This window comes from Carcharodon carcharias (genome assembly GCF_017639515.1).
Source record: "Carcharodon carcharias isolate sCarCar2 chromosome 27 unlocalized genomic scaffold, sCarCar2.pri SUPER_27_unloc_1, whole genome shotgun sequence".
Lineage (NCBI taxonomy): Eukaryota > Metazoa > Chordata > Chondrichthyes > Lamniformes > Lamnidae > Carcharodon > Carcharodon carcharias.
This window is the reverse complement of record NW_024470624.1, coordinates 8618845-8640846: the sequence shown is the minus strand read 5'-3', so window position 1 is coordinate 8640846 and position 22002 is coordinate 8618845. Positions and strand designations below refer to the sequence as shown.

Here is a 22002-nt window from a genome sequence, read left to right as displayed (position 1 = left end):
GCCCCTTCTCTCTCAGGGAGATATCTGTACACTGACTGTTGTCTGTCAGTCCCCTCCCTCTCTCAGGGAGATATCTGTACACTGACTGGTGTCTCTCAGTCCCCTCTCTCTCAGGGAGATATCTGTACACTGACTGTTGTTTCTCAGTCCCCCCCCTCTCTCTCAGGGAGATATCTGTACACTGACTGGTGTCTCTCAGTCCCTTCTGTCTCAGGGAGATATCTGTACACTGACTGGTGTCTCTCAGTTCCCCCCTCTCCCTCAGGGAGCTATCTGTACACTGACTGGTGTCTCTCAGTCCTCCCTCTCTCAGGGAGATATCTGTACACTGACTGGTGTCTCTCAGTTTCCCCCCTCTCCCTCAGGGAGATATCTGTACACTTAGTGGTGTCTCTCAGTCCTCTCTCCCTCAGGGCGATATCTGTACACTGACTGGTGTCTCTCAGTCCCCTGTCCCTCAGGGAGATATCTGTACACTTAGTGGTGTCTCTCTGTCCTCTCTCTCTCAGGGTGATATCTGTACACTGACTGGTGTCTCTCAGTCCCCTCTCCCTCAGGGAGCTATCTGTACACTGACTGGTGTCTCTCTGTCCTCTCTCCCTCAGGGAGATATCTGTACACTGACTGGTGTCTCTCAGTCCTCTCTCCCTCAGGGAGATATCTGTACACTGACTGGTGTCTCTCAGTCCCCTGTCCCTCAGGGAGATATCTTTACACTGACTGGTGTCTCTCAGTCCCCCTCTCTCTCAGGGTGATATCTGTACATAGACTGGTGTCTCTCAGTCCCCTCTCCCTCAGGGAGCTATCTGTACACTGACTGGTGTCTCTCAGTACCCCCCTCTCTCTCAGGGAGATATCTGTACACTGACTGGTGTCTCTCAGTCCCCCTCTCAGGGAGATATCTGTACACTGACTGGTGTCTCTCACTCCCCTCTCTCTCAGGGAGATATCTGTACACTGACTGGTGTCTCTCAGTCCCCCTCTCTCTCAGGGTGATATCTGTACACTGACTGGTGTCTCTCAGTCCCCCTCTCTCTCAGGGAGATATCTGTACACTGACTGGTGTCTCTCAGTCCCCTGTCCCTCAGGGAGATATCTGTACACTGACTGGTGTCTCTCAGTCCCCCTCTCTCTCAGGGTGATATCTGTACATAGACTGGTGTCTCTCAGTCCCCTCTCCCTCAGGGAGCTATCTGTACACTGACTGGTGTCTCTCAGTTCCCTCTCTCTCAGGGAGATATCTGTACACTGACTGGTGTCTCTCAGTCCTCCCTCTCTCAGGGAGATATCTGTACACTGACTGGTGTCTCTCAGTCCCCTCTCTCTCAGGGAGATATCTGTACACTGACTGGTGTCTCTCAGTCCCCCTCTCTCTCAGGGTGATATCTGTACATAGACTGGTGTCTCTCAGTCCCCTCTCCCTCAGGGAGCTATCTGTACACTGACTGGTGTCTCTCAGTACCCCCCTCTCCCTCAGGGAGATATCTGTACACTGACTGGTGTCTCTCAGTCCCCCCCTCTCTCTCAGGGAGATATCTGTACACTGACTGGTGTCTCTCAGTCCCCCTCTCAGGGAGATATCTGTACACTGACTGGTGTCTCTCAGTTTCCCCCCTCTCCCTCAGGGAGATATCTGTACACTTAGTGGTGTCTCTCAGTCCCTTCTCCCTCAGGGCGATATCTGTACACTGACTGGTGTCTCTCAGTCCCCTGTCCCTCAGGGAGATATCTGTACACTTAGTGGTGTCTCTCTGTCCTCTCTCTCTCAGGGTGATATCTGTACACTGACTGGTGTCTCTCAGTCCCCTCTCCCTCAGGGAGCTATCTGTACACTGATTGGTGTCTCTCTGTCCTCTCTCCCTCAGGGAGATATCTGTACACTGACTGGTGTCTCTCAGTCCTCTCTCCCTCAGGGAGATATCTGTACACTGACTGGTGTCTCTCAGTCCCCTGTCCTTCAGGGAGATATCTGTACACTGACTGGTGTCTCTCAGTCCCCCTCTCTCTCAGGGTGATATCTGTACATAGACTGGTGTCTCTCAGTCCCCTCTCCCTCAGGGAGCTATCTGTACACTGACTGGTGTCTCTCAGTACCCCCCTCTCTCTCAGGGAGATATCTGTACACTGACTGGTGTCTCTCAGTCCCCCTCTCAGGGAGATATCTGTACACTGACTGGTGTCTCTCACTCCCCTCTCTCTCAGGGAGATATCTGTACACTGACTGGTGTCTCTCAGTCCCCCTCTCTCTCAGGGTGATATCTGTACACTGACTGGTGTCTCTCAGTCCCCCTCTCTCTCAGGGAGATATCTGTACACTGACTGGTGTCTCTCAGTCCCCTGTCCCTCAGGGAGATATCTGTACACTGACTGGTGTCTCTCAGTCCCCCTCTCTCTCAGGGTGATATCTGTACATAGACTGGTGTCTCTCAGTCCCCTCTCCCTCAGGGAGCTATCTGTACACTGACTGGTGTCTCTCAGTTCCCTCTCTCTCAGGGAGATATCTGTACACTGACTGGTGTCTCTCAGTCCTCCCTCTCTCAGGGAGATATCTGTACACTGACTGGTGTCTCTCAGTCCCCTGTCCCTCAGGGAGATATCTGTACACTGACTGGTGTCTCTCAGTCCCCCTCTCTCTCAGGGTGATATCTGTACATAGACTGGTGTCTCTCAGTCCCCTCTCCCTCAGGGAGCTATCTGTACACTGACTGGTGTGTCTCAGTACCCCCCTCTCTCTCAGGGAGATATCTGTACACTGACTGGTGTCTCTCAGTCCCCCTCTCAGGGAGATATCTGTACACTGACTGGTGTCTCTCACTCCCCTCTCTCTCAGGGAGATATCTGTACACTGACTGGTGTCTCTCAGTCCCCCTCTCTCTCAGGGTGATATCTGTACACTGACTGGTGTCTCTCAGTCCCCCTCTCTCTCAGGGAGATATCTGTACACTGACTGGTGTCTCTCAGTCCCCTGTCCCTCAGGGAGATATCTGTACACTGACTGGTGTCTCTCAGTTCCCTCTCTCTCAGGGAGATATCTGTACACTGACTGGTGTCTCTCAGTCCCCCTCTCTCTCAGGGTGATATCTGTACATAGACTGGTGTCTCTCAGTCCCCTCTCCCTCAGGGAGCTATCTGTACACTGACTGGTGTCTCTCAGTACCCCCCTCTCCCTCAGGGAGATATCTGTACACTGACTGGTGTCTCTCAGTTCCCTCTCTCCCAGGGAGATATCTGTACACTGACTGGTGTCTCTCAGTCCCCTGTCCCTCAGGGAGATATCTGTACACTGACTGGTGTCTCTCAGTCCCCCTCTCTCTCAGGGTGATATCTGTACATAGACTGGTGTCTCTCAGTCCCCTCTCCCTCAGGGAGCTATCTGTACACTGACTGGTGTCTCTCAGTTCCCTCTCTCTCAGGGAGATATCTGTACACTGACTGGTGTCTCTCAGTCCTCCCTCTCTCAGGGAGATATCTGTACACTGACTGGTGTCTCTCAGTCCCCTCTCTCTCAGGGAGATATCTGTACACTGACTGGTGTCTCTCAGTCCCCCTCTCTCTCAGGGTGATATCTGTACATAGACTGGTGTCTCTCAGTCCCCTCTCCCTCAGGGAGCTATCTGTACACTGACTGGTGTCTCTCAGTACCCCCCTCTCCCTCAGGGAGATATCTGTACACTGACCTGTGTCTCTCAGTCCCCCCCTCTCTCTCAGGGAGATATCTGTACACTGACTGGTGTCTCTCAGTCCCCCTCTCAGGGAGATATCTGTACACTGACTGGTGTCTCTCAGTTTCCCCCCTCTCCCTCAGGGAGATATCTGTACACTTAGTGGTGTCTCTCAGTCCCCTCTCCCTCAGGACGATATCTGTACACTGACTGGTGTCTCTCAGTCCCCTGTCCCTCAGGGAGATATCTGTACACTTAGTGGTGTCTCTCTGTCCTCTCTCTCTCAGGGTGATATCTGTACACTGACTGGCGTCTCTCAGTCCCCTCTCCCTCAGGGAGCTATCTGTACACTGACTGGTGTCTCTCTGTCCTCTCTCCCTCAGGGAGATATCTGTACACTGACTGGTGTCTCTCAGTCCTCTCTCCCTCAGGGAGATATCTGTACACTGACTGGTGTCTCTCAGTCCCCTGTCCCTCAGGGAGATATCTGTACACTGACTGGTGTCTCTCAGTCCCCCTCTCTCTCAGGGTGATATCTGTACATAGACTGGTGTCTCTCAGTCCCCTCTCCCTCAGGGAGCTATCTGTACACTGACTGGTGTCTCTCAGTACCCCCCTCTCTCTCAGGGAGATATCTGTACACTGACTGGTGTCTCTCAGTCCCCCTCTCAGGGAGATATCTGTACACTGACTGGTGTCTCTCACTCCCCTCTCTCTCAGGGAGATATCTGTACACTGACTGGTGTCTCTCAGTCCCCCTCTCTCTCAGGGTGATATCTGTACACTGACTGGTGTCTCTCAGTCCCCCTCTCTCTCAGGGAGATATCTGTACACTGACTGGTGTCTCTCAGTCCCCTGTCCCTCAGGGAGATATCTGTACACTGACTGGTGTCTCTCAGTCCCCCTCTCTCTCAGGGTGATATCTGTACATAGACTGGTGTCTCTCAGTCCCCTCTCCCTCAGGGAGCTATCTGTACACTGACTGGTGTCTCTCAGTTCCCTCTCTCTCAGGGAGATATCTGTACACTGACTGGTGTCTCTCAGTCCTCCCTCTCTCAGGGAGATATCTGTACACTGACTGGTGTCTCTCAGTCCCCTCTCTCTCAGGGAGATATCTGTACACTGACTGGTGTCTCTCAGTCCCCCTCTCTCTCAGGGTGATATCTGTACATAGACTGGTGTCTCTCAGTCCCCTCTCCCTCAGGGAGCTATCTGTACACTGACTGGTGTCTCTCAGTACCCCCCTCTCCCTCAGGGAGATATCTGTACACTGACTGGTGTCTCTCAGTCCCCCCCTCTCTCTCAGGGAGATATCTGTACACTGACTGGTGTCTCTCAGTCCCCCTCTCAGGGAGATATCTGTACACTGACTGGTGTCTCTCAGTCCCCTCTCTCTCAGGGAGATATCTGTACACTGACTGGTGTCTCTCACTCCCCTCTCTCTCAGGGAGATATCTGTACACTGACTGGTGTCTCTCAGTCCCCCTCTCTCTCAGGGTGATATCTGTACACTGACTGGTGTCTCTCAGTCCACCTCTCTCTCAGGGAGATATCTGTACACTGACTGGTGTCTCTCAGTCCCCTGTCCCTCAGGGAGATATCTGTACACTGACTGGTGTCTCTCAGTCCCCCTCTCTCTCAGGGTGATATCTGTACATAGACTGGTGTCTCTCAGTCCCCTCTCTCTCAGGGAGATATCTGTACACTGACTGGTGTCTCTCAGTCCTCCCTCTCTCAGGGAGATATCTGTACACTGACTGGTGTCTCTCAGTCCCCTCTCTGTCAGGGAGATATCTGTACACTGACTGGTGTCTCTCAGTCCCCCCTTCTCTCAGGGAGATATCTGTACTCTGACTGGTGTCTCTCAGTCCCCTCTCTCTCTCTCAGGGAGATATCTGTACACTGACTGGTGTCTCTCAGCCCCTTCTCTCTCAGGGAGATATCTGTACACTGACTGTTGTCTCTCAGTCCCCTCCCTCTCTCAGGGAGATATCTGTACACTGACTGGTGTCTCTCAGTCGCCCCTCTCTCTCAGGGAGATATCTGTACACTGACTGGTGTCTCTCAGTCCCCTCTCTCTCAGGGAGATATCTGTACACTGACTGTTGTTTCTCAGTACCCCCCCTCTCTCTCAGGGAGATATCTGTACACTGACTGGTGTCTCTCAGTCCCCTCTGTCTCAGGGAGATATCTGTACACTGACTGGTGTCTCTCAGTTCCCCCCTCTCCCTCAGGGAGCTATCTGTACACTGACTGCTGTCTCTCAGTCGTCCCTTTCTCAGGGAGATATCTGTACACTGACTGGTGTCTCTCAGTTTCCCCCCTCTCCCTCAGGGAGATATCTGTACACTTAGTGGTGTCTCTCAGTCCCCTCTCCCTCAGGGCGATATCTGTACACTGACTGGTGTCTCTCAGTCCCCTGTCCCTCAGGGAGATATCTGTACACTTAGTGGTGTCTCTCAGTCCTCTCTCTCTCAGGGTGATATCTGTACACTGACTGGTGTCTCTCAGTCCCCTCTCCCTCAGGGAGCTATCTCTACACTGACTGGTGTCTCTCAGTCCTCTCTCCCTCAGGGAGATATCTGTACACTGACTGGTGTCTCTCAGTCCTCTCTCCCTCAGGGAGATATCTGTACACTGACTGGTGTCTCTCAGTCCCCTGTCCCTCAGGGAGATATCTGTACACTGACTGGTGTCTCTCAGTCCCCCTCTCTCTCAGGGTGATGTCTGTACATAGACTGGTGTCTCTCAGTCCCCTCTCCCTCAGGGAGCTATCTGTACACTGACTGGTGTCTCTCAGTACCCCCCTCTCCCTCAGGGAGATATCTGTACACTGACTGGTGTCTCTCAGTCCCCCCCTCTCTCTCAGCTAGATATCTGTACACTGACTGGTGTCTCTCAGTCCCCCTCTCAGGGAGATATCTGTACACTGACTGGTGTCTCTCAGTCCCCTCTCTCTCAGGGAGATATCTGTACACTGACTGGTGTCTCTCAGTCCCCCCCCTCTCTCTCAGGGAGATATCTGTATACTGACTGGTGTCTCTCAGTTCCCCCCTCTCTCTCAGGGAGATATCTGTACACTGACTGGTGTCTCTCAGTCCCCTCTCTCTCAGGGAGATATCTGTACACTGACTGGTGTCTCTCAGTCCCCCTCTCTCTCAGGGAGATATCTGTACACTGACTGGTGTCTCTCAGTCCCCTCACTCTCTCAGGGAGATATCTGTACACTGACTGGTGTCTCTCAGTCCCCTCTCCCTCAGGGAGATATCTGTTCAGCAGCCCCCCTGCTGCCGCTATTACTGACACCAGAGTTTTATTTCCAGATTGTTTTATATAATGCTCGGTCGCTTGGGGTGGTACTGAACCTGAGCGTTGCTGACAGAAGAGAAATGCTGTTGGCGTGTATTCATGTACAGGGACCTGTCGTCTGGAGCCAAAAGCTACCTGTCCAAGCATTGCACGTTTTTCTGATTAAAAGCGTTGGGGGGGGTTGGGGCACAGTCATTCCCCGGTGCGTTCTCCACGGCAACGCCTCGACCATTCAGCCAATCGACTCGTTGCCAATCGCCACCCTTTTCTCTTGCGGTATGAATTGTTGCTGCTCCCCTGTGAAATTTGGCATTCTTGCATTTGTCCCGATCGGTGCAGCATGAAAATCTTCGGCGATTCTCAAGACGAGAATTCAAATTCTCGATCCGCTGTACGCTCCCCGCCCCCCCACCCACCATGGGATTTGAACTCATGCCAAATCACCCCCCCCACCACTCCGTGACTAGCGAGCAGTGAACCCCATGGGTCGGCTGCTGGGTGGCAAGTGCGTGGATCTCGGTGTTGGCGGGAGCCACAAGGTTTTGGGGGAGGGAGAAATCGAGACGGGGAGAGAGTGTGTGCGCTGGGGTGTTGGTTTTGTCGTTTCAGGGGCACAGCCGGAGGTGGTCCCCACGCCGGGATTTCGGCAGGTCCGGATTCTGCGTGGCCGTACCCCCCCCACCCCCCCATCACCTTCAACTCTTGACGCTCTTTCTGTCCACCCCCTTCTCTCTCAGGCAGCTGCTGTGGCACGGCTCACGCCTATCCAACTGGGTGAGCATCCTGAAGCAGGGGCTGCGAATTGCCCCTCCCGAGGCTCCTGTCACCGGCTACATGGTGAGTCAGCACCGCGGTGACGGCAGAGCAACCTCCTGCACTGCCGGCAACTTTACAGCTGGGATCTCTCTCGCACCGGGGCTGTCTGATAACACTGACCCTTAAAGGGACATTCCCTCACGCCGGGGCTGTCTGATAACACTGACCCTTAAAGGGACATTCCCTCACGCCGGGGCTGTCTGATAACACTGACCCTTAAAGGGGCATTCCCTCACGCCGGGGCTGTCTGATAACACTGACCCTTAAAGGGGCATTCCCTCATGCCGGGGCTATCTGATAACACTGGCCTTAAAGGGACATTCCCTCGCGCCGGGGCTATCTGATAACACTGGCCTTAAAGGGACATTCCCTCACGCTGGGGCTATCTGATAACACTGGCCTTAAAGGGACATTCCCTTATCCGGGGCTATCCGATAACACTGACCCTTAAAGGGACATTCCTTGCGCCGGGGCTGATTGATAACACTGACCCTTAAAGGGACATTCCCTCACACCAGGGCTGTCTGATAACACTGACCTTTAAAAGGACATTCCCTCATCTGGGGCTATCTGATACATTGATTCTTAAAGGGACATTCCCTCACGATGCCGGAACTATCTGATACACTGACTCTTAAAGGCACATTCTCTCATCTGGGTCTATCTGATACACTGACCCTTAAAAGGACATTCTCTCACGCCGGGGTTATCTGATAACACTGACCTTAAAGGGACATTCTCTCATCCGGGTCTATCTGATACACTGACTCTGAAAGGGACATTCTCTCACGCCGGGGCTAACTGATTCACTGACCCTTAAAGGGACATTCCCTCATGCCGGAGTTATCTGATAACACTGACCTTAAAGGGACATTCCCTCATCCAGGGCTATCTGATACACTGACTCTTAAAGGGACATTCTCTCATCCGGGTCTATCTGATACACTGACTCTGAAAGGGACATTCTCTCACGCCGGGGCTAACTGATTCACTGACCCTTAACTCCGGCATGAGGGAATGTCCCTTTAAGGGTCAGTGAATCAGTTAGCCCCGGCGTGAGAGAATGTCCCTTTCAGAGTCAGTGTATCAGATAGACCCGGATGAGAGAATGTCCCTTTAAGAGTCAGTGTATCAGATAGCCCTGGATGAGGGAATGTCCCTTTAAGGTCAGTGTTATCAGATAACTCCGGCATGAGGGAATGTCCCTTTATCTGATAACACTGACCTTAAAGGGACATTCCCTCATCCAGGGCTATCTGATACACTGACTCTTAAAGGGACATTCTCTCATCCGGGTCTATCTGATACACTGACTCTGAAAGGGACATTCTCTCATGCCGGGGCTATTTGATACACTGACTCTTAAGGGGCCATTCCCTTGTGCCGGGGCTAACTGATTCACTGACCCTTAAACGGACATTCTCTCATGCTGGGGCTAACTGATAGACTGACTGTTAAAGGGACAGTCCCTCACACTGGAGCCACACTCACTGTTAAAGGGACACCCACTCAGACTGGGACCACACTTGCTGTTAAAGGGATAGTCCCTCGCATGGAGGCTGTCCGATACACTCACGGCCACAACAGGCTATATTTATAGAGCACCTTTAACAGAATGAAGCATCATAAGGTGCTTCACAGGAGCGTTACAAAACCAAGCTTGACAGTGAGCCACGTAAAAAGGCAGAGGGAAGATGGTCCAAAAGCTCAGTCAAGGAGGTCGGTTTTAAGGAACGTCTTAAAGGAGGAGAGTGAGGTTGAGAGGCGGAGATGTTTAGGGAGGGAATTCCAGAGCTCAGGGCCCAGTCAGCTGAAGGCATGGCTGCCGATGGCAGTGCGATTAATATGTTTGGGGGGCCGGGGGGGGTGGGGTGGGGTGGTAACACTCGAGAGGCTGGAGTTGGAGGAGCGCGGAGATCTTGGGGAGTTCGGGTGGGGTGGAGGGGATTCCAGAGATTGAGGGGGTGGGGGGCGTGGCAATGCCATGGAGCGGGATTCGGTGTGAGTTAGGACAGGGGAGGGGGCAACAGAGTTTTGGACGGGGCTGAAGTTTACAGACGGTGGGGACGCTGGGAGAGCAGCTGGGAGCGGGTTGGGGATAGTCCAGTCTGGAGGTGACGAAGGCGGCGGACGAGGGCTTCAGCAGAGGATGAGCCGAGTTGAGGGGGTGAAGTCGGGCGAGGCGACAGAGCTGGAAATGGGCTGCCTTGTCGATGGTGGGGATATGAGGTCGGAAGCCGGTCTGGGAGTCAGCTGTGACATCAGAGTTGCGAGCAGACTGGCTTAATATCAGACTGTTTCCAGAGAACGCGATGGAGCCGGTATCTAGGGCAACAGAGTTCGGAGCAGGGGTCGAAAACAATGGCTTCAGCCTCCCCAATATTTAATCGGAGGAAATTTCTGTTCAGCCCAGTACTGGACGTCGGATAAGTCCCACTCCATGGCCTTGCCACCCCCCACCCAGTCCCCTCCTCAATCTGTGGAATCTCCACCATTATGAGACAGCAGATTGGTAAAGTGGAGTTATTTAAAAATAATCCCAGAGGGAAACTTTAAACAACTGTCATAACCTATATTTTTAAGCGCTATGTTTGAGATGGCAGCTCTAAATTTAGGAATCAGACCACCTGTTCCCGAGAGGTTTTATATTAAACTAAATGAAACATTTTATTAACTTACACAGGTTAAAATAGATATACACATGGCTACAAATTACTACTATCATAACTTTTAACACATTCCCAGACTAATCTCCATTAAGGCAACAGCAACCCACAGACTTAACCAGACACCAGGCAAAGCATTTTCACCTTACGAATTCAAAATGAGGTTCCTTTCACTTCGGTCCCAGTGGAGGCACGGTGGAGGTTTACAGCTGCTCTGTTCCTACAATGCCGGTGCCCTGCACACACAAAAACTGCTATCGTTTATATCCAGCACATCTCATTGAATGTAAATTCCCATTGTATCACCAGCTTCTTTGAACTCCACCTCTTCTAACAATAAACCCCTTTTGTAGCACCTATTTTATTAATAATGTAAACATTTTGCTCGGTCTTTGCTAGCGAGGTGCCAGATTTCAGCCCACTTCTTGTACGCTCTATTCAAGAAAGTGCAAATGTGCGCTACCTCTCTTACATCTCAAAACCAGTACACATCAAAGCACCCAGACTAGCTGACTTTAATCCAATTAAGACACACCCACAGACTAAACCTCTATTTTAAAAGAAAAATATTTTCCAATCATGTTACATACGTTAATAGCTTCATGACAAGGGGTAAGCAGCTATTGACTTGGAGCAATGCTGAGTTAGGGAGGAGAGGGAGAAGCAGACCAGGGTTACCGCTCCTGAACATGCATCGTTGATGGGGCACGGCTAAATAAGGTGGGGTGGGGGGAGGGCAGGAGATGGGGAGAACTGCTTTCATATGCGACATGGTGGCAGCCTGATTATTTATGCAGCTTGCATTGCCTGGAGTCCAAATCATTAAGGAGTGATCCGATCGAGGTGCGTAAGGAATTGATGAGGTAGATAGAGAGTATCCTCTGCGGGAGAGAGCCCAGGACAAGGGGGCAGAATCTCGAAGATCCTGGTGGGAGGGATCTCTTTTTTTTCTTTTAATCTTTCCCCGGCCCTGCCTGCTCACCCACCCTCAAAAAAAAAAAGGGGACGGTAGACATCAGTTGAAAATTTCAGGAACTGAAAAGACTGGTGGATCTTCGTTGGGTAGGGACATTAAGGATTACGGGTGGAGTTACGATCGGGATCGACCCCTGGTCCCGTTGAATGGCGGAGCAGGCTGGGAGGGGGGTGGGGGTGGAACATCCCCCTCCCTGTCCCAATCCTCACACCTTTGCCAGCCCTCGCTGGGGGTTTCTCCACCCCCTCCCCCAACCGGGGGAAACACCTGACGGGCGTCTGGAGAGTGGGTGCAGCCTGCAGGAGCTGAAGGGGCAGTCAATGCCTCGCGTATAGGGGAGAGGAGCTGCACCACGTACAGGGTGTAGGTGAGATTGTGCCAAGAGCACTGTGTACAGCTCCGGCCTCCTTACTTAAGGAGGGACACACTTGCACTGGGAGCCGTTGGGAGAATGTTCACTCGGCTGATTCCTGGGATGAAGGGGAGGGTTTGTCTTATGGGGAAAGGTTAAGCAGGTTGGGCCGGTACTCAATGGGGTTTAGAAGAACGAGAGGGGATCTTATTGAGACAGATAGGATCCTGAGTGGGGGAGAGGGGGTTTGACAGGATGGATGCTGAGAGGATGTTTTCCCCTCGTGGGGGGGGGAGCTAGAACGAGGGTGGGGTGGGGGGGCACAGTTTAAAAATAAGGTGGGGGAGGGGGTCTCCCATTGAAGAGGGAGACGAGGAGGAATTTCTTCTGTCGGGGGTGGGGGGGCTCAGTCTGTGGGATTCTCCACACCCCCCCCCCCCAAGAGAGTGGCGGAGGCCGGGTCGCTGAATATATCCGAGGCCGAGTTAGACAGGGGGAGTCGAGGGTTATGGGCAGGAAAGTGGAGTTGAAGCGGCAATCATATCAGCCACGATCTTATCGAATGGCGGAGCGGGCTCGAGAGGCTGAATGGCCTCCTCCTGCTGCTAATTCTGACGATAATATAGGAGGGGAGAGCTTTGCTAACCTCAGGCTGTCAGGCGCTCTGTTCGTGCATCTGTAATTGTGTTCAGCGTGTTGTATTACTTTAATCGGGACAATCACTGTCCAGCACTGTGCTATCGAATCAGTCAAACATTTCTCTCCCTCTCTCTCTCTCTCTCTCTCTCTCTTCCTGTTCCCCTCACAGTTTGGAAAGGGAATATATTTTGCCGACATGTCCTCCAAGAGTGCCAACTATTGCTTTGCCACCCGTGAACAAAACGTCGGACTGCTGTTGTTGTGTGAGGTATGGAATGAGGGGATTTTCTGCATTAAACCATCCGAACCCCTCGATTAGATTCCAGCCTGTAACTCACTCCCGGCTATCTGTTATTCTATATATAAACCATCCGAGCCCCTCTATTAGATTCCAGCCTGTAACTCACTCCCGGGTATCTGTTATTCTATATATAAACCACCCGAACCCCTCGATTAGATTCCAGCCTGTAACTCACTCCCGGGTATCTGTTATTCTACATATAAACCACCCGAACCCCTCGATTAGTTTCCAGCCTGTAACTCACTCCCGGGTATCTGTTATTCTATATATAAACCACCTGAACCCCTCGATTAGATTCCAGTCTGTAACTCACTCCCGGGTATCTGTTATTCTATATATAAACCATCCGAACCCCTCGATTAGATTCCAGCCTGTAACTCACTCCCGGGTATCTGTTATTCTATATATAAACCATCCGAACCCCTCGATTAGATTCCAGCCTGTAACTCACTCCCGGGTATCTGTTATTCTATATAACCACACGAACCCCTCGATTAGATTCCAGTCTGTAACTCACTCCCGGGTATCTGTTATTCTATGTATAAACCACCCAAACCCCTCGATTAGATTCCAGCCTGTAACTCACTCCCGGGTATCTGTTATTCTATATATAAACCACCCAAACCCCTCGATTAGATTCCAGCCTGTAACTCACTCCCGGGTATCTGTTATTCTATATATAAACCACCCGAACCCCTCGATTAGATTCCAGCCTGTAACTCACTCCCTGGTATCTGTTATTCTACATGTAAACCACCCGAACCCCTCAATTAGTTTCCAGCCTGTAACTCACTCCCGGGTATCAGTTATTCTATATATAAACCACCTGAACCCCTCGATTAGACTCCAGTCTGTAACTCACTCCCGGGTATCTGTTATTCTATATATAAACCACTCAAACCCCTCGATTAGATTCCAGTCTGTAACTCACTCCCGGGTATCTGTTATTCTATATATAAACCACCCGAACCCCTCGATTAGATTCCAGCCTGTAACTCACTCCCGGGTATCTGTTATTCTATATATAAACCACCCGAACCCCTCGATTAGATTCCAGTCTGTAACTCACTCCCGGGTATCTGTTATTCTATATATAAACCACCCGAACCCCTCAATTAGATTCCAGCCTGTAACTCACTCCCGGGTATCTGTTATTCTATATATAAACCACCCGAACCCCTCGATTAGATTCCAGTCTGTAACTCACTCCCGGGTATCTGTTATTCTATATATAAACCACCCAAACCCCTCAATTAGATTCCAGCCTGTAACTCACTCCCGGGTATCTGTTATTCTATATATAAACCACCCGAACCCCTCGATTAGATTCCAGCCTGTAACTCACTCCCGGGTATCTGTTATTCTATATATAAACCACCCGAACCCCTCGATTAGATTCCAGCCTGTAACTCACTCCCGGGTATCTGTTATTCTATGTATAAACTGCCCTCGTATTCTAATTGTGGCTGCATTGTTTAATGACCTCTTGTCCCCTCTCAGGTGGCCCTCGGTGAGTGTAACAAGCTTCTGGTCGCCGACTACGACGGTGATAAACTGCCCCCCGGGAAGGACAGCACCATGGGCTTGGGCAGGATAGCCCCGGACCCTAAAAGCAACATCGAGCTGTAAGTACCCCCGAGCTCGGGGCGCCATGTCCTCAGCAAGCCAAGTCATCTGCCCCCTGACCTCGCCTTCTGCTGCGGCTGCTTCCCCAACCCACTGTTCTCCCCCCCCGACCTCCACTGTTCTCCCCTCTGACCTCATCTCCCTGCGGCGTGTCAATAAACCGCGGGACCCTCGCTCTGCCCACCCTCGAGTTGTCTTTAAACGCCCACCCGGCCACTTTTGGAAGAGGGACAAGGGCAGTCCTTCTGGCATCAGGTTGCGCCTCAGCCGGTAGCGCTTGAGCGCCCCTCGCTTGAGCGGTTCAGAGGTCGCGGGCTCCAGCACCCTCCCCCCCCCCCTCCCCGCGGGTCTCGGGGGCCTCGAGGGTGAGGCCTGGACCGACCCTCCCGGTGCTGGCACCGTGCCGCTGCCGCCGGAGGTGCCGCCTTTTGGACGAGGCCTTCGAGCCCTCCTGCTTGGTGGCCTTGAGGCCAAAATCCCATGGCCGCCATTTTGAAGGACAACTTTGGGGGAGGTGGATGGGGCTGTTCCCCCCCCCCACCCCCCCACCAAGCTCTGCGCAGCACAAGGAGATGGCAGCCTCGCGGTAATATCGCCGGACTAGCAATCCAGAGGCCCTGGTTGGAATCTCACCACGGCGAGCGAGCCGTTGGAATTTAAGTTAAATCTGGAACTTCCCTCACGGTGACTATGGCGACCGGTCGTTTTAAAAAAAAAACCAACAAAACAAACAACCCCATCTGGTTCACGAATGTCCCTTTCGGGGAAGGGAATCTGCCATCCTTACCCGTCCTGGCCTACCCCAGGCTCCAGCGCCAGAACTGAGAAGCAGGAGCGGCCTCTCCGGCCCGGTCAAGCCTGCTTCGCCATTCCAGACCATCACGTGACTGATGTCGGCCTTCAACTCCACTTTCCTGCAACCCCCCCCACCCCACCCCTCCCGCAATGGTTCCCTCTGTCCGTCCAGCCCTCGAATGTCTTCAACGATGGGTCATCTGCAATCCCCTGGGGTGGAGAACACCAAGGATTCACCAACCCACCCCCCCCACCCCTCCCGCAATGGCTCCCTCTGTCCGTCCAGCCCTCAAATGTCATCAACGATGGGTCATCTGCAACCCCCTGGGGTTGGAGAACCCCAAAGATTTCCCCCCCCGCCCCCCACAAAGTGAAGAAACTTCACCTCGTCTCAGTCCCCAAAATGTCTGCTCCCCTCATCCCAAGACTGTGCCCCATCCACCGCCAACCCCCCCTCACCACTACCCCCCCCCCCCCCGGTGTTTTAGGTCCCCTGACCAGCGGGAACCGTCTCTCAGCGTCCACCCTGTCGAACCCCCCCACCCTTCCCCTTCAGAAACCTGCAGGTTTCAACGAGATCGCCTCTCGTTCTTCTCAACTCCATCCTGTACTGGCCCAATTTATTCAGCCTCACATCATACCGCACGCACGTTACGAATCAGGAGCAGGAGTCGGCCACTCCGCCATTCAATGAGATTGTAACCTCAGCCCCACATTCCCGTCGACGACCCGCCCCTCCCCCCTCCCCTCCACCCCGATAACCTTTCACCCCCTTGTTAATCAAGAATCTATCTCGCTCCGCTTTAAAAATATTCCAGGACTCTGCTCCCACCGCCTTTCGAGGAAGAGATTTCCAAAGACTCGCCGCCCTCTGAGAGGAAAAATTTCTCCCCGTCTCCGTCCTAAATGGGCGACCCCCCTTATTTTTAAACAGTGACCCCCCCCACCACCGCCAAGTTCTAGATTCTCCCACAAGAGGAAACAGCCTCTCCACATCCACCCTGTCCAGACCCCCTCAGGATCTTATACGTTTCAATCGAGTCGCCTCTCACTCTTCTAAACTCCAGCGGACACAAGCCCGGCCTGTCCAACCTTCCCTCATACGACAGGCTGCCCATCCCTGGTGTGAGTCTAGTATTCGCTGAATGGCATCCAATGCATTTACATCCTTCCTTAAATAAGGAGACTAATACTGTACACAGTGCTCCAGGTGTGGTCTCACCAGTGCCCTGTACCACCGAAGCATAACCTCCCTCCTTTTATATTCAATTCCCCTTGTCATCTCGCAGCCATATCTCTTTAATGGCTACCAGGCCGTACTTATTTATTTGTATCTGTGCCATCAGTCCATCCGTTTTGTTTCGGATGCTTTGTGCATTCAGATACTGAGCCTTTAGTTTTGTCCTTTTATATTATTTTGCTAACCTCCAGCCTTATCTTTTGATTTAGTCTTAGATTTGTTCTCTCTGGCCCTTCCTGTTAATATGTTCCCACATTAACTCCTCTCTCCCTTGCCGTGTCTCTACTCTTTACTCTGTTTGACCCTTTGCCCCCCCCCCCCCCCCCACTATTCAGTTTAAAATCCTCTCTACTTCCTGAGTTACGTGGCTCGCTAGAAAAACTGGTCCCAGCACGGTGCGGGTGGAGACCGTCCCGGCGGTATAGCCCCCTTTTCCCCCAGCGCTGGTGCCAATGCCCTAAAACTGGAACCCACTTCCCCCCCCCCGACCCCCCCCACGCAAGTCTTTGAGCCACGCATTCATCTCTCTAATTTTATGTACCCCATGCCAATTGGCACATGGCTAACTCAGAGACTGTTTTACCTTTTGAGGTTCTACTTTTTAATGTAGTGCCTAGCTCCTCATGCTGTCTATGCAGAACTGCTTTCCTAATTTTATCTCTACTCGGGAAGTAGAGAGGATTTTAGACTGAATGGGGTGGCGGGGGGGGGGGGCAAAGGATCAAAACTGGGTAGGGACAAGGCAAGAGAGATAGGTATTAATGTGGGAACTTATAAACAGGAAGGGCCAGAGAGAACAAATCTAAGACTAAATCAACAGATAAGCCCAGAGGTTACCAAAATAATACAAGGACAAAACTAAAGGCTCAGTATCTTTGGTACCGACATGGACTGCGGCTGGATCCTCCCCGCTCCCACTGCAATTTCCTCTCCAGCCCTCAGCAGACGTCCGAGCCCTGGCGGTGGGGCAGGCAACACGGCTGCCTGGACTCTCGCTCTTTGCTGCAGAGAACAGCGCCAGTCCCCCTCGCCATACTGCCCCCCACTACCGCTACATTCACAGAATCACAGAATCACACACGGCACAGAAGAGGCCCTTCGGCCCATCGAGTCTGCACCGACACGTGAGAAACACCTGACCTACCTACCTACCTAACCCCATTGACCAGCGCTCGGCCCTGTAGCCTTTGAATGTCGTGACGTGCCAAGTGCTCATCCAGGTACTTTTTAAAGGTTGTGAGGCAACCTGCCTCCACCACCCTCCCAGGCAGCGCATTCCAGACCCTCACCACCCTCTGGGTAAAAATGTTTTTCCCTCACATCCCCCCCTAAACATTCTGCCCCTCACCTTGAACTTGTGTCCCCCTCGTGACTGACCCTTCAACTAAGGGGAACAGCTGCTCCCTATCCACCCTGTCCGTGCCCCTCATAATCTTGTACACCTCGATCGGGTCGCCCCTCAGTCTTCTCTGCTCCAACGAAAACAACCCAAGTCTGTCCAACCTCTCTTCAATACTTAAATGTTTCATCCCAGGCAACATCCTGGTGAATCTCCTCTGCACCCCCTCCAGTGCAATCACATCCTTCCTATAATGTGGCGACCAGAACTGCACACAGTACTCCAGCTGTGGCCTCACCAAGGTTCTATACAACTCCAACATGACCTCCCTATCTATGCCTCGATTGATAAAGGCAAGTGTCCCATATGCCTTTTTCACCACCCCACTAACATGCCCCTCCACCTTCAGAGATCTATGGACACACACGCCAAGGTCCCTTCGTTCCTCAGAACTTCCTAGTGCCATGCCATTCATTGAATACTTCCTTGTCAAGTTACTCCTTCCAAAGTGTCTCACCTCACACTTTTCAGGGTTAAATTCCATCTGCCACTTATCGGCCCATTAGACCATCCCGTCTATATCTTCCTGTAGCCCAAGACACTCAACCTCACAGTTAACCACCCAGCCAATCTCTGTGTCATCTGCAAACTTACTAATCCTACCCCTCACATAGTCATCTATGTCATTTATATAAACGACAAATAATAGGGGACCCAGCACAGATCCCTGTGGTACGCCACTGGACACTGGCTTCCAGTCACTAAAGCATCCTTCTGTCATCACCCTCTGTCTCTGACAACTAAGCTTTTGCTTCCCCCTCTTGAAAGGCTTCCTGTACCATGGTGCCATGGCCAGTTAGCTCATTCGCCCTGCAGCCCCTACTCATATCCAAACAAGCTGTGAGAACCTCACATGCGCACCCCCCCGCCCCCCCTTCCTCACTGGACAATTGCAGAGGCTAAAGCTGCTGCACTGCTGCCCTCTGGGTCCCCTAACCAGCCTCACTTGCAGTCACACCCTCTTGTCCCTGACCACTGACCAAATCTGAAGACCCTATCCTAAGGGGTGTGACTTGCCTCTTGGTACAAAGCATCCGGGTAGCTTTCCCTTGTCCCTGATGTGCTGTAGTGTCTGCAGTTCGGCCTCCAGCTCAATGAATCTTGAGCTGAAGTTCCTGGAGCCGCAAAGCTTAGAGCAGGCATGTTTGCCCTGGATCACAGTGGCCTCCAGGAATACCCACATGCTGCAGCCATGACATATCACCTGTCCTGCCGTCCTTAATGTGACTTAATTAACTACTTAGCTGTATTACTTAATTGTTCACCTTTTTTATGTATCTTGTTAACCTTACCACCTGTTCCTGTACTATTTTAAACCTTTAAAATAGAATAGATGTTAACCAGTTACTAGTTACTCACCAAACAGCTAGCTCCTTTCCCTGTCGTAGAGTAAGAACCAATTCTTTACAGGGCAAAAAAGTTAGAAAAAGCAGAAATTAAGGAAGGCCTCCTACCCCTCCTCATCGAACTCCCCCACTCACCAAACTCCCAGGCATGCGCTCGGCTGCACTTGTCATAGGACAGCCAATATGGTCAACTGTTACCTGCCCCTCGGTCGAAATGGCCGACCAAGGCACTGGGATCGAGGGGCAATTAAGGGGTGGGCAGGAAACCCTAGGGCCTCGCCAGCGACGCCCACGTCCCAGGAAAGAATAAAGGATGAGAGGAAAGCGTATCCTGGCCCAACGTTTCAACCCTCGGCCCGAGCGATTGGAAAAAGCGCTCGGTTGATGGGCTCCGCTGCTTGTGGGATCTTGCTGTGCGCAGGTAGGCTGATGCACTTTGCAACATTGCCGCCATTTTGAAAAGAGAGCGCCAATGTGGTGTCACAGCCCAGTCGGACACCCCCTTCGCTCCGTGACAGGAGACAATCTCCGTGACCGCGAGGAGTTTATGGATTTTCTGCCAGATTTGCTGAGGTTATGCTTCCCGGCGGATCTTGTAGCTGGAATTCCCCGCTCCCGTTTTCCTTTTAACCTGTTGTTTTTGTGTTTTTTTTTCTCTTTCTCTCTCTCTTTCCCCCACCCCCCCCCACCCTGCTGTTTTCTACCTGTCCCTCCCCCTTCGACCATGCCCCCTCCCCTTGGCCGCCCTCTGTCCTGCTCCCCTTGGCCCCCACCCTGCCCACTCACTTCGCCTCCCCTCGGACCCCTCCTGCCTCCCCTCCCCTCAACCTTCCCTGTCTCCCCTCACGCCTCCCCTCGACCTCCCCGCCTCCACTCGACCTTCCCCGTCTCGCCTCCCCTCGACCTTCCCCGTCTCGCCTCCCCTCGACCTTCCCCGTCTCGCCTCCCCTCGACCTTCCCCGTCTCGCCTCCCCTCGACCTTCCCCGTCTCGCCTCCCCTCGACCTTCCCCGTCTCGCCTCCCCTCGACCTTCCCCGTCTCGCCTCCCCTCGACCTTCCCCGTCTCGCCTCCCCTCGACCTTCCCCGTCTCGCCTCCCCTCGGCCTTCCCCGTCTCGCCTCCCCTCGGCCTTCCCCGTCTCGCCTCCCCTCGGCCTTCCCCGTCTCGCCTCCCCTCGGCCTTCCCCGTCTCGCCTCCCCTCGACTCCCCCCACCTCCTGCAGTAACGGCGCACTGGTTCCCATGGGCCCTGGGACGGAGACGGGGGTGGAGAACCTGAACGGCTACACCCTGAACTACAACGAGTACGTGGTCTACAACCCGACGCAGGTCCACATGAGATACCTGCTCAAGGTCCGCTTTGACTTCGCCTCGCTGTGGTGAGCAACATGCGGCGCGACAGGCAACAGCAACAAAAACAACAACAACTTGCATTCGTTTGGCACCTTTTGGTGCCTTCGCAAGACTGTTACCGAGCAAAACAGGACACTGGGCCAGGCAGAGGAGGCCCTCGGGCAGGCGAGTGAAAGCTGGGGTGGGGGGTGTGGTGGGGGGGAGCGGGGGAGGAGCATAGGTTTTAAGGAGCCTCTTAAAGGAGTGATGGCTGGGGGTTTTGGGGGGGGGTTGTGCAGAGGGCTTTAGGGAGGGGAATTCCGGAACGCGGGGGCCCAGGCACGGCCGCCGTTGGTGGAGCGATTCAAATCTGTTTGGGGGGAGGTGGGGAGGAAAGCTCGAGAGGTCGGCGTTGGAGAAGCTGTGGAGGATATTCCGGAGGTGAGGAGTGGTGGGCTGGGAGGGGTTGGAGGAATTGGAAAGCAAGGATGGGTGTTTGAAAATTGAGGCAGGAACCTGGCTGGGAGCCGGTCAGGGAGCGTGAGGTGGGGGAGGGGGGTGTGCGGTGTGGTGGGGGTCAGGTGTGTGGTTTGTTGCGAGGGAAGGGGATGTGCAGGCAGCAGAGGTCCGGATGAGCGCCAGTTTCCCGGCTGCAGTTTATACCGCTCGCCCGATTAACATGACACGTAAACATCACTGCGATGTTATGACCCCTGCAAGAGGACTTGCTCTCTTCCTCTGCACCCCCTCCCCTCCAACCCACGCCGGTGTTCTGTACTTTTGGAGGACATCTTGTGATGTTATAACCCCTGCAAGAAGACTTCCTCTTCCTCCCCAACCCACGCCGGCGTTCTGTACTTTCGGAGGACATCAACCTAAATTTTTAAAAAACGGGGTAGGGGGGCCTAAATGTATTCCTGGCTTCCGCCTTCAGGAAGAATTGGCATTCGGAAAACCCACTCACCGCGTTCTTTCTGTACTCGCCTCCTGCTCCCGTCGCTGTGGGCGCCATCGCGGGACTGGCTTCTTTGCCTCCTGTTCACTCGAGATCCAAACGGACGCCAGGAGGAAGAAGAGTTGGGGGGGGGGCGGGGTGGTGGTGGGGGGAGGCGGAGTTGTACCCGGCGTCCTGGGGGGCCCCGCTATTGACCCCTTGGCCGACGTGACCAAAGCCAGGACCGTGTTTGGTGCAAATGGGGTCGCCGTGGTGCCACCATCGGTTGCGAGGAGCTTCGTGGGGTTGGGGGTGGTGGGGGGGGGAGGGGGGATGAGGGTCGGGGGTGGGAGGCGTCTCGAGGCTGCGAAAGGTGCCATGTGAATGCAAGACTCCCCTTTGGGCGGCGTGTAGCTCTCTCCGGTACGCCGGAGGGACATCCCTGAGGGCAGTGGGGGGGTGGGGAGGGGGCGGATGGTGAAGGGTGTGGACAGGTGGCGTGACCAGGGTTGCCCACCCTCTGGGATCAACCTGGGCTCCTGGAGAACTGAAGGTCAATCTCCGGCTCTCAGCCACGCGCCCCACCCTGGCCGGAAATCGTCGGCACGTT

General features: G+C 53.3%; 1 protein-coding gene across 1 annotated transcript in view; it reads left to right on the top strand.

Moving 5' to 3' along the window:
* parp2 (poly (ADP-ribose) polymerase 2) overlaps nt 1-20680 on the top strand; it is a 62918-nt gene extending 42238 nt beyond the window's left edge. The window contains exons 16-19 of the mRNA XM_041180953.1: nt 7709-7808; nt 12590-12688; nt 14222-14346; nt 20350-20680. Coding sequence (XP_041036887.1) covers nt 7709-7808; nt 12590-12688; nt 14222-14346; nt 20350-20509 — 484 coding nt within the window. The 3' untranslated portion in view covers nt 20510-20680. The remainder of the gene's footprint in view (nt 1-7708; nt 7809-12589; nt 12689-14221; nt 14347-20349) is intronic.
* The last annotated feature ends 1322 nt before the right edge of the window (nt 20681-22002 follow it).